Genomic DNA, 12,104 nt, shown 5'->3' with positions numbered 1-12,104 from the left:
AACTTGCTCATTATCACTAAAGGCATCAAGACTACTTGTTTGTTGTGGATCAAATGTACATACCTCAAAATCTGTTGAGCCTTCTTGAATTAACCCCTGAACATATACCCCATTTAAAAACTCTTTTTGATATCTAGCTAAAGAAAATGCTTGTTCCAACTTTAAACCATCTCCTAAATTGTGAAACCTCATAAGACCATACATTAATGAAGAGATATGTTGGTTGCATAATCTTCATTAATTTCTTCTGAGTTTTTTACCTTATCGAACAAACTTAGGAATTTACCACAATACTTGAATTTTTTCTAAAGCGATGTCCATGATTGATTTGTTGATTCTGTTGTGAATCTTGATCGTTGGTGTTGCCACAATTCTTGAATTTGACACCCTGGTATGAACTTTGATGTTATTGATCTTTGCCTTTAATACTCCTTTGTTAATTGATCGAATAATGATCAATTGAGAGATTGAAATGAAATCAGACCGAAATTGAATGTAATTGAGATGAAATTGATCAAAACAATTATCACTTCCAGAGAATCCAAACGAATTGGGGAAAACTAAGTGAATTAGGGTTCAAAATCAAGAGCGTCCAAGGATGAACGGCTTTGATACCACTTGTTACGATACAAACGGTAATTGAGCTAAAGAATTGTATAAGAAGAAGAATCACAGAAGAAGAAGGAGATGATATCTCAAATCAATAGCTAATGGTCTCATTCAACCAGCTGCGTATATGTACAATTAGACCATTCACTATAACCCCTAAACTAATCAACATTTACAATTAACCCCCTTCACTTATTTGATACCTAACAGTATCGGAACTAAAACAAAACGCGATAAGTCTATGTGAATTCGGTCGGTTTCAGTTACATTTGTGACGGTACCGAAACTAAATAATAAGGTCGGTAAAACCCGGTTTATATTGAATATTTTGTTATCAAATTTAAAAAATGTGTGGTTTATATTCAATGTTTTGATGAATAGTAAGTTTTTTGAGTGAATTAAAAGTTGGTTTTTACGAAAGGTAACACTCCTTTTGAATATGGATGTTTTGTTTGCTCTAGTTTGGTCAGTTTTAACGTAAATTCTAGGTCGAATTGGTAACTATAGTTTTTGAAAGATTATAGCGAGATAGTAAAAGTGGTTTGGTTTTGGCAGTTTGCCGGTTATTTAAACACGGGTAATATCATATTTGAAAGCTCGGTTTAGTGGTACGTTTAAAAAGACCAAGTTTACACCTTTGTAAATAGTTTTACAAAAATAGTGAAAAAAATAATGTTAGTATCACGAAATTGGTACAAACTTTAATTTAAACATACTATAACCGTTAGATCTAACACAAAATCGTCCACACAACTGCTTCCACGAGAGCCTTCATCGCGGTCGGCCTTTCAAATCTTCAAGCCAAGACTAAATAAGTTTTGGCGTCAATGAATCATGCGAAGCGACATCCAAACACCTCATAACACGATTCCAAATCGAAGACACATTGCAACAACCCAAAAAAGATTATCAGCTAATATTAATTATGATAACCATCTAATTCTATTCATTCACTTTTTTTGACAACTCACACACCAATTTACTTCCCTCTTCAAAACAAAAACAAAAAAAACTTTTACCACACAGTCAAGACTCAATGACAGTAATCATGTATAACATTTTTTAACAACAAATTTGATACTTCCCCAGAGCTGAACACAAAATCTTTAAGTGTTTAATTTAGGGGTGCAAACGAGTCGGGCTGCTCGTGAGCTACTCGAGATCGGCTCGCCAAAAAACTCGAACGAACCGAGCTTAATCGAGCCCGAACCCGAGCTCGAGCCTAAAAGTAAGCTCGTTTAATAAACGAGCCCGGACCCGAGCTTCACTTATCGAGCTCGAGCCGGCTCGCAAGCCTAAACGAGCCAGCCATTTATATATATTTTTTGAAATACATATTTAATATTTAATAATTATATATATATATATATATATATATATAGTATAATAAAAAATAAATAAAAATAACTAAATAATATTTATTACTTTATACAGAAAATTACAATAGAAAAAAATATATAAAAATAATTATATTATTTAAAAATAACTTATAAATGGTAAATGAGCGAAGCCCGAGCCGAGCTCGAGCTTGAAAATCTTCTAACGAGCTGAGCTCGAGCTTTGGAAATAGAGCTCGAAACGAGCCGAGCTCGAGCTCGAGCTCTATGTAAGTTAAACGAGTTGAGCTCGAGCCTGGTCGAGCTCGGGCTCGGCTCGGATCGACTCGTTTGCACCACTAGTTTAATTATTATTTACAAATTTCATGATTCTCATGTGTTTAAACTCAAAACCTTTAGCTTTTACCACGCAGTCAAAACTAGAATGACAATTACAAATATACCATTTATATCTTATGATCACACACAATATCTATTGTTAAATAAAAATCATAATCCTCATTACCTATTTTTACTCTCATTCACTCTTTTAATCCCACCAACCAAATCAACCATTCCACAAAAATCATTTTCAAAAAACCGGTAAAATCTTTTAACCATATTTACCGCCAAAAAAAACTTAAACATATCATGAACCCAAATTTCATCCCCCTTCTAACCACCATCTTAACCCTAACCATACCACCATCCGCCACCGTCACCGCCGCCCCGTTATCCCTAACCTGCGGCTCAAAACACCCCGGCACCGACGCCGACAACCGAAAATGGGAATCCGACGCCAAATACCTCGTCTCTGGCCACAAATCCGTCTCATCAACCGCCACGACACAAGACCCTTCGCTCTCCTCCGACGTACCGTACATGACCGCCCGAATCTTCACCGGCGAAACCTCCTACAAATTCATCGTCAATTCGACTAGCCGGTATATCCTCCGCCTACATTTTTACCCCTCGGATTACCCGAATTATAATGTGACATCTTCATATACAACCGTTGTAACGAATTCGATCACATTGTTGAAAAACTTCAGCGCGTTTATAACCGCTGAAGCGTTGTCCCAAGCGTACCTTATTAAGGAGTATTCGTTATCCCCTTTTAATTCCGAGACTATAACCCTAACATTCAAACCTAATGGTAATGGTAAAACCTTCGCGTTTGTTAACGGAATTGAATTAATAACCGAACCGGATTTGTTCGATGATCAAGCCGGATTGGTAGGAGTGGATTACGACTCCGGAACGATCGATGGCGCGTCGTCGAATATGCAAAATATGTTTCGGTTAAACGTCGGCGGGCAGTATATTCCGCCTGACGAATGATTCGGGTGGATTAATGAGGAGTTGGTACGACGATACGCCGTATATGTTTGGGGCGGGTACCGTTACGCATAAAGCGAATGTGACGATTGATTATATGGAGTTGTCGGAAGCCACGGCTCCCGCGGATGTGTACCGGACCGCGAGGTCTCAAGGGCCGGATCCGAATGTTAATAAGCAAAGTAATGTGACTTGGTTGTTTCCTGTGGATGCTAATTTTACTTATTTAGTTAGGTTTCATTTTTGTGAGTATCAAGTTGACAAGATAAATCAAAGGGTTTTTGAAATTTATTTGAATAATGAGACCGCATTCGCTACCGCGGATATTATCGCGTGGACGGGTGGGAAGGGGATCCCTACGCGAAAGGATTTCGCGATATATGTGGGGGATAAGTCAGGGGACGAGGAGTTATGGGTCACACTTCATACGAATATCGAGTTAAAACCGGAGTTTTACGATGTTTTGTTGAACGGATTGGAGGTTTTCAAGATTAGTGATTCGAAATCGAATTTGGCGGGAAGGAATCCGGAGCCGTCGAAAATGATGCAGAAACAATTGATTGCGAACCGGGAAGCGTATGACCCGGACGCGATAGCGACTAAGCATGTGGTCGGTGGGGCGATGGCGGTGCTGCCACGATCGGGGTGGCTATGGCTTTGTTGTTTGTGATTCGGCGGAGGAAGCGGGTCGCAGGGTCGGATTCGGGTGTCACGAGTTGGCTACCGTTGTATGGGAACTCGACTAGTAAGTCGACTATATCCGGGAAAAGCCAAACCGGGAGTAGTTTGTCTTCGGATGCGGTTTGCAATTGTCGGTATTTTTCGTAAGTCGAGATTAAAAGCGCGATGAATAATTTCGAGGAGGGTTATGTTATCGGGGTTGGGGGTTTCGGGAAAGTTTAGAAAGGGATAATCGACGGGAACATGAAAGTGGCGATCAAACGGTCAAACCCGTCTTCCGAGCAAGGCGTTAACGAGTTCGTGACGGAAATCGAGATGTTATCGAAGCTACGACACCGGCATTTGGTTTCATTAATCGGGTTTTGCGAAGAAGGTAACGAGATGGTTTTGGTTTATGATTACATGGGTAAAGGAACGTTGTGCGAACATCTTTATAAAGGTAACAAGATTACCCTTACATGGAAACAACGGCTCGAGCTCTTAGTCGGGGCCGCGAAAGGGCTTCACTACTTACACACGGGAGCAAAATACACGATTATTCATCGAGATGTGAAAACAACAAACATATTATGTGATGATAATTGGGTCGCGAAGGTGCCGGATTTTGGGTTATCGAAAACCGGCCCGAATTTGAACCAGAAACACGTGAGCACGGTAGTGAAGGGTAGTTTCGGGTACCTAGATCCCGAGTATTTTAGAAGACAGCAGTTGACTGAAAAATCAGACGTTTACTCATTCGGGGTTGTTCTTTTTGAAGTATTATGTGCCCGGCCCGCTTTGAACCCGAGTCTCCCGAAAGAGCAAGTGAGTTTAGCCGATTATGCTTTGCAATGCTCGAGAAAGGGGACGTTGGAGGAGATGGTGGACCCGCATTTGAAAGGGAAGATTAAACCCGAGTCGTTTAAGAAATTTACTGAATGCTCGTTGAAGTGTTTAGCGGATCACGGGCTTGATCGTTCCTCGATGGGTGATGTGTTGTGGACTTTGGAATACGTGCTTAAATCGGAAACGAACGGTGAAGAAACGAGACATGGGAAGAAGTCAGGCTCTTCGGGTGGTGGGATGGTTGAAGTGCCGATTCAAAGTAGTGATATGATAGCGATGCATATGAGCACGTTGAGCCTTGACGATGAGTATGATTATGATAGCGATAATGATGGCAACGCGTTCTCGCAGATTGTTGATCCAAAAGGAAGGTGATTGGAGTCATGAGTTATTTGGATTGGCACAAAAGAAGATTAAGATTAAAACGTTGTTGCCCAGGATCGAACTGGAGATCCAGTTCGATCTACGGCGAGTAAGACCGACATAAAAACCACCACAGCAACAGACGGTTCAAAGTCTGTAATCTTTAAACCGAACATGTTTGGAGACTGTAATGTTTGTAACTATGAATCTGTTTTCATGTTTGGAGTTTGTAATATAATGGAAAAGCATATTATATAATTATATGTGTATCTACATCCTCTTGTATACATAAAACATGTCATTTTAGTTCTTTTATTTCTTTGCTATAAAAGAAATATTATATATACCAAAAAAAAAAACACTGTTGTATTATAAACGAGTCGAGTGTTGTGTGAATTACTCGAGACTAATATATTAAAGGCTCGAATCAAGCTGGTTAGCTTAAGTCTAACTTTGAGTTCACTAAATAAAAAGACTCAAACTCGAGTCCGAGTTTCATGTATAGTATAATATTTGTAAATGTATAGTAATATTTCAAAGAAGTGTATACAATATATACTTTTAAAATAAAAGCTATTATCGATTTAAGTTTAATTAAAAGAACAAATGATATACACTATACACTAACCTAAGCATGTGCCTTTAAAGTACAGGTAAGAACAAAGTATATAACATGTATATTTGTTCTCCGTTCTTTTGTACCAAGGACAATATAAAACAATAATGTAAATTGTCATTCTCTTTGTTCATGTTCTTCGCGACAACGATGACTTTCTTTATCATCGCCATGGAGCCGACAATGAAGACGTATTTTCTTAGGAAGGGCTATGATTTGTCTACTTTACGTGCCGTTTTCATTTTGAAATATATAAGACATAATACACACTTTTCAGCAATTTCATGATTGACACCAGATATGATTCTAAAAACACAAAAAAAGAAACTAAACTCTTACCAAAAATCTGTTAACAATTATGTTTGTCGCGAAGGGAAAAACGCCATAAACAACAATACCTACTGTACAACGTAATTCTTGGGGCGCTTTTCTCTTTCGGTTTTCAGAGCATAAGGTTTTAATCATGATTTGAAAATGAGCCCAAATTTAATCCAACCCGGGCCCAAAATCCAAATCCAGATATGAAAAACCGGTTACCTGCCTTCATGAAGGTCTTCTGAAAAGAGAGCCGCACGTGGGATATGATCATGATCAAATGCACTTAAGCCCGAGTACGGGCCTGATGAGAACATGGAAGATGTCCCGTCTGATTCAAAAGTGGTTGATGATTGTTTCTGGGCGGGTCGAGTATCTGTTGCTGATGTGTCTTGATACTCTGTTACGCGCTGTACCATTTTTAGTGACTGCACAACTTCCCCCATTGTGGGCCGTTGGTTTGCTTCCGGTGCTACACAAGCTGCTGCAATTGTGCAAACTCGAGCTAAATCTTCAATCGGGTATTTTCCGCCGAGCTTTGGATCCACTAGTTCTTCCAAACGGTCCTTATCTCTTAGGATTGGTCGTGACTGTATAACAAAAGATTATTAAAAATGTTTAAACTTTAAAATCATAAATTAAATATTAAGCAACTCACCCAAGATACAAGGTTCTCCTGTCCTGATGGTTGGGTCATATCCACGGGTTTCCTTCCGGTCAACAATTCAAGCAGGACTACCCCGTAGCTGTACACGTCACTCTTGACTAACAGATGCCCGGTCATAGCATATTCGGGGGCCACATACCTGTAAACGAATGACATCTCAGAAACTACTATAACGTTGACAAATTCAAATTACATGTTTGAAAAAGCTTTATAGGAACTAACCCAAATGTGCCCATAACACGAGTTGACAAATAAGTGGTTCGGCCTTCGGGTGCTTGTTTAGCTAGACCAAAGTCTGCAACTTTAGCATGAAAGTTGTTTTCTAGTAAAATATTAGAAGCCTTAAAATCTCTATGAATAACAGAAGGCTGTGAATCCTCATGTAAATATGCGAGTCCTCTTGCAGCATCAAGTGCAATCTTCATTCTGGTATCCCAATCTAATGGACAGTTAACCCCAAGCGGGCCTACAAAAAGACAATAATACCCTTTTAACAACAAAAACTCAAAAAGACAATAACACCCTTAGATACAAAATAAACTTACCATGGAGCCAAGCTTCCAAACTTCCATTTGGAACAAGTTCATAACATAGAAGGTTTTCTGAATTATCTCTGTTGCTATAATAACCAACAAGTTTCACAAGGTTTCGGTGATGTAACCTACTGAGCATTTCAACTTCTACCAAAAACTCCTTATCGCCTTGCTGGCCTCCGCTAGAAAGCCGCTTTATAGCTACATGAGTCCCGTCGCTTAAAACACCCTTAAAAACTCTTCCAAATCCGCCTTCACCGAGTATACTAGCTTGTTCAAAGTTATTTGTTGCTTTATTGAGTTCTTCGTATGCAAGAAAACGTGTACTGGTTGGGTGTGTAAAAGACCCTGCGGTTGGAAGAGATTCCACTGTCCTTGGCTTATCTGTTTCCAAAAAGTAAAAAGGGTAAGAAACTGAAGAAAATAAGTAACGGGTGTTACAACTACTTTTAGTGATAAGACACGTCATAAGAAGAAGAACCACATAAAGTGACACTAGCCCTTAGACCTGTAAACGAACCGAATGCTCGGTGAACTGTTCATGAAGCGGTTGGCAGGAAGTTCGTTTATTTATTAAACTTTCAGGCCCACCACATTGTTGTTCACATTCACTTTTAATTGATTGCAGCTCAGTTATGTTTGTTCATCTATGTTCAGTTATGTTATCTCATTACATTCGTAAACCTACGTGTATACTGTTGACGGACAAACATAAACGACACAAACACGTTCATAGTCTTAACAAGCATACACGTAGAAGAAAACCCCAACAATTTGTGTTTGATCGTTTGTTCGGTCAAAATTAAACAAACGAACACGAACCGTTCTTTTTCGTTCGGTTCATTTACAAGCCTACATGGGAATTGGGAAATCAATTTTGCTACAACTGCCCCTTAAGCGATTATGCTGACTCAAAAATAATCAGGTAACCATATTCATATTACTTACCCAATTACCCAAACACTAAAAACTGATTATGCACCTCTTGGAAATGCAATAATTAAATAATCAAGTTGAGGTTCATAATTAGCATAAATTCATACCAGTTTCTTTTGGCAATGGTTCAGGCTTTCGTCGAAAAGAACAAAGTATAAGAACACATATAACCGCAAGCAATAGAATTCCAGCACCAATTCCAACAGCAAGAATCAAACTGAGGTGCTTTCCACTACTTTGAGTGTTTGATGATGTTGGAGTTAAAGGCGTTGAGAGAGGTGGTTTCGCAGGCGGTGTAGCAACACTAGGTTCTGCAATTATATATTACAATGCAAAAAGGAGGTCAATGCTTGTTTTAAGAGAAAACTGCACAAAAAACAAACTTTATACATTTTTACTGATTTTAGCACCCAACTTTAAATTAAGTGTAAAACAGAAAACCAAGTAAAATCTTATTATAGCTTTTAGCAACCAAGATACATTTTATTACTAATTTATAGCTACGAGTAATGCTCGTGTTTTGCTGATTTTTAATAACTGTTGAAATGACATCATATTTGTCATTTTAGCGTATATATGTATGAAAAAATGCATCTGATATGACCTTTAACAATTATTCTAATCCAAATTTAATAACAATTTTATTTTTCAATATTATTTTTCAACGTAAGCACATTTTTACATATGTGGCTCAGATGTGGCATTTAATAATTCTTTTCAATCTAAAATTTCAGAAAATATCATTTTTTTTCAAACTTCTAATGATTTATTTAAGTTTTCCAGATACTCAATTTTACATGTGTGACATCAACTAAAATCAGACAAAATAAAAACACTGTAAGCGGGTATCTATTTTGTTTCTAGTTTAAGGTTGATTGCTAAAACTGCGATTTACTTAAAAAGTTTGTATTTAACAAACAAATAATGCTTAATATTAAATTATTGAGAAATTACCTTGAGCAGAGGCAATGGACTTGAACCAGGTTAAATTAAGAAGCTTATAGCCACCAACGAGCTTGGGGTCTAGATGAACTTTATGCATAGAAAGTGAAGAGTTTATTACAGAAGCTTCACGGGAAGAAAAACTGATTCCTGTGTGTGGAATTAAATCCATTGAAATATTAAGTCTTGATAAACTGAGTAAATAAAAGTTTATTAGCTCGATCTGAGAGGTTCTTAGACCAAGTTGAGAAGCAAACTGTTCAAAAAACGGATTCCAATTTGGGGTCGATGAGACATTAAATAGAAGAATGTCGAGCTTTATTGGATATAAACAATGGCACTCGTCTGTGTGTCGTTTTTGCACTGTCCCGGGTTGACAACAATCTGCATAAAGAAACACAACAACCTGTTATAATTATTTTCAAAAGAAAATAATAAAGAGAAAAAAGAAGTCTTACTGGATGCATGAGGAGACAATGGTGGCTGGGCTATGCCAGTAGGTAATGTGGGACCCGATTGACTAGGAGCAATCGCTAGCCTTGGAGGTGTAAATCCAGCAACAGGAGGTTCGGTTGCACTCTTTCTCATTGAAGGTTTTGAAAAATGTGAGTTTGAAGGGGAGTGAGCAGAGGTCACCAATGGTCCATAGTTAGGTGATTCGGCTGGTGCTAGCACAAGCTTGGGTGCACCATGGTGAGGATACCCTCTCTTATGGTGATGTACGATTTGAGCCCCGGTTCCAATATCAGTAAAACCAGCATCAACGGTGCATATGATGATATACAGAATAAATAACTGTTTCAATAAACAATGAATATTGTTTCCTGATCCTGCAAAGGAATGCAGCACAATCAGTCCACCATAGGTAAAACAATTCATAACAATACAAAATTGAGGTAACGATTGATAACTAAACAGCTTGATCATTAATCATATTCTAAACATAGTTAGCAATTGTGAATGGGGGACAATTTTCTAACATCTAAACCTTAGATATCCTAACATGAACCATAATTAGTGTTTAAGCCATGGAAGCTAGAGGTGAGCAAAAACCGAACCATAACCGACAAAACCAATCGGTTATGGTTAAGTGAATCTGGTTAACCGTTCAGTTATGAATAACGTGTCTTCGTTAACCGACTTTCAAGGAAACCAAACCAAACTGAACCTTGTATATTTGTGTTTTTCCAAAAGTTTATACCTCTAATTCCATGTTTTATACCTCCATTTCTAGATGCGAACATTTAAATTCATGCTGCAACTGTTATAACCGAGCTTGGAACCAACATATTTCAGCTTCGAAACTTCAAAATTGTGTTTGGAACATCATTACCAAACCATTTTCAACGAACGGAAAGTAAAGAAATAACAAAAAAAAAACACATTGGACAACTAATCGAACCTAACCAAAACCTAACCGACCATTCAGTTTAGGCTGTTCAAGAAGCTCGTGGCTTGCTCGATTAATAGCTCAAATAAAACCAGCTAAAAAACATGATTTGAAACAACCCAAGCTCGGCTCAATCTTAGGCTCATTTAACTTCAAAATCAAGCTCGAGCCTAGCTGAGCTGCCTCATTTACTTTCAAGCTTGAGCTCAAAACCACACCGGCTCGACTCGTGAACAGCTTATTTATTACACTTATGGTTAAGCCCCGTAACCCCTAGTGGAAACCCCAACTCAACCAGAATCAACAAGTAACAGCTAAATTAAAAAAACAATACGCCTTAGATATCCATATCCTATTAAAAAAACCTGCACTTAGGGTTTAAGCCACGAAAACCCTAAATCACCAAAAACCAACAACTAACACCTAAATTAATACAACATTACACAAAAACCTAATCTATAACCACAATTAACATCTAATCAACAGTCAATTTAAGTCAAATCTCGAGCCTAGCTGATCTGTGACATAACCATTTTTGTAACATAGCCAAAATCGGCCCAAGCTCGGCTCGTTGGCTCAATCTTAGGCTCATTTAACTTCAAAATCGAGCTTGAGCCTAGCTGATCTGCCTCGTTTAATTTCACGCTCGAGCTCGAAACCACCCTGGCTCGACTTGTGAACAGCTTATTTATTTCAGTTATGGTTAATCAACTTTCCATAACCTGGAATCAACAAGTAACAGCTAATTGATAAAACATTACGCCTTAAATATCCATATCCTATATAAAAACGTGCAATTAGAGTTTAATCCATGAGGAAACCCTAAATCACTTAAATCAATACAGCATTCACATAGTAATTCACATTATAAACAAAAACCTAATCTATAAGTCTATAACCACAATTAACATTAAATCAACAGTCAAATCAAGTCAAATCTCACCGGAGCAGCCGAAACCGGCAATTAACTTCACAGCTACCGCCATCACCGACTCACATCAACGCCTTCAGATCTACCAGATTCAGTAACCTAATTCAGCTAAATCACCTGCTAGTATCACACACAATGCTCATAAGCATCAAATTAACATCAAATCAACTGAATCAAAGCTCGTAAACTAGGTATTCCAGATTCTAACCTTCCGTAACTCAAAACTGTAACTCAATTAGAATCAATAAACACGTGTATGAACAATTAACATCTTATTATCCAGCAAATTAACCGAATCAGTGGTTGTAAATTAGGTATTTGAGATTCGAACCTCCGGTAAACAATAAGCACATGATTCATACACACAGACGGTATAGCGTAAGGTTCACTCAGGCGTGAATATTGAATGAATGAGTATAGTGTTGTTGTTATACGTGTGTATAGTATAGGATTAGGGCTAACGTGCGCTATTAACGGAAAGAAGTTGATTTGTAACGGTTAAAGAGGTATCGCCGTCAATGGCGTCAGTGTCCAAGTGTAGGAAATTGACTTGTGACGTCGACGTTTATTATTATTATTATTATTATTATTATTATTATTATTATTATTATTATGTATTATTATTTAAGAAGTGTTGTTGAA

General features: G+C 37.9%; 1 protein-coding gene and 1 pseudogene across 3 annotated transcripts; one reads left to right on the top strand and one right to left on the bottom strand.

The window, feature by feature from the left end:
• The first annotated feature begins 2,605 nt into the window (after positions 1-2,605).
• On the top strand, positions 2,606-5,171 carry LOC143599230 (receptor-like protein kinase ANXUR2; annotated as a pseudogene).
• Positions 5,172-6,014: 843 nt separating this feature from the next.
• On the bottom strand, positions 6,015-11,827 carry LOC143599232 (proline-rich receptor-like protein kinase PERK3). 3 transcript variants are annotated; one of them, XM_077077229.1, is made up of 9 exons: positions 11,671-11,827; positions 11,475-11,579; positions 9,600-9,971; positions 9,154-9,525; positions 8,307-8,510; positions 7,276-7,647; positions 6,953-7,196; positions 6,722-6,869; positions 6,015-6,653 (listed from the first exon to the last, which is right to left on the bottom strand). In XM_077077229.1, exons 2-9 carry the CDS (start codon positions 11,515-11,517, stop codon positions 6,282-6,284), a joined length of 2,127 nt encoding a protein of 708 aa, XP_076933344.1. In that variant the 5' UTR covers positions 11,518-11,579; positions 11,671-11,827; the 3' UTR covers positions 6,015-6,281. The 3 variants fall into 3 exon arrangements, with proteins under 3 accessions (XP_076933344.1, XP_076933343.1, XP_076933345.1); XM_077077228.1 differs by lacking the exon at positions 11,671-11,827 and having other exon boundaries at positions 11,475-11,621; XM_077077230.1 differs by lacking the exon at positions 11,671-11,827 and having other exon boundaries at positions 11,490-11,621.
• Between the last annotated feature and the right edge of the window lie 277 nt (positions 11,828-12,104).

Source organism: Bidens hawaiensis, unplaced genomic scaffold (genome assembly GCF_021521415.1).
Source record: "Bidens hawaiensis isolate Kalapana, Puna unplaced genomic scaffold, B.hawaiensis_p1.1 tig00051625_1, whole genome shotgun sequence".
NCBI lineage: Eukaryota > Viridiplantae > Streptophyta > Magnoliopsida > Asterales > Asteraceae > Bidens > Bidens hawaiensis.
The sequence above is the reverse complement of the archived record's forward strand: the minus strand, read 5'-3'. Positions and strand labels throughout refer to the sequence as shown.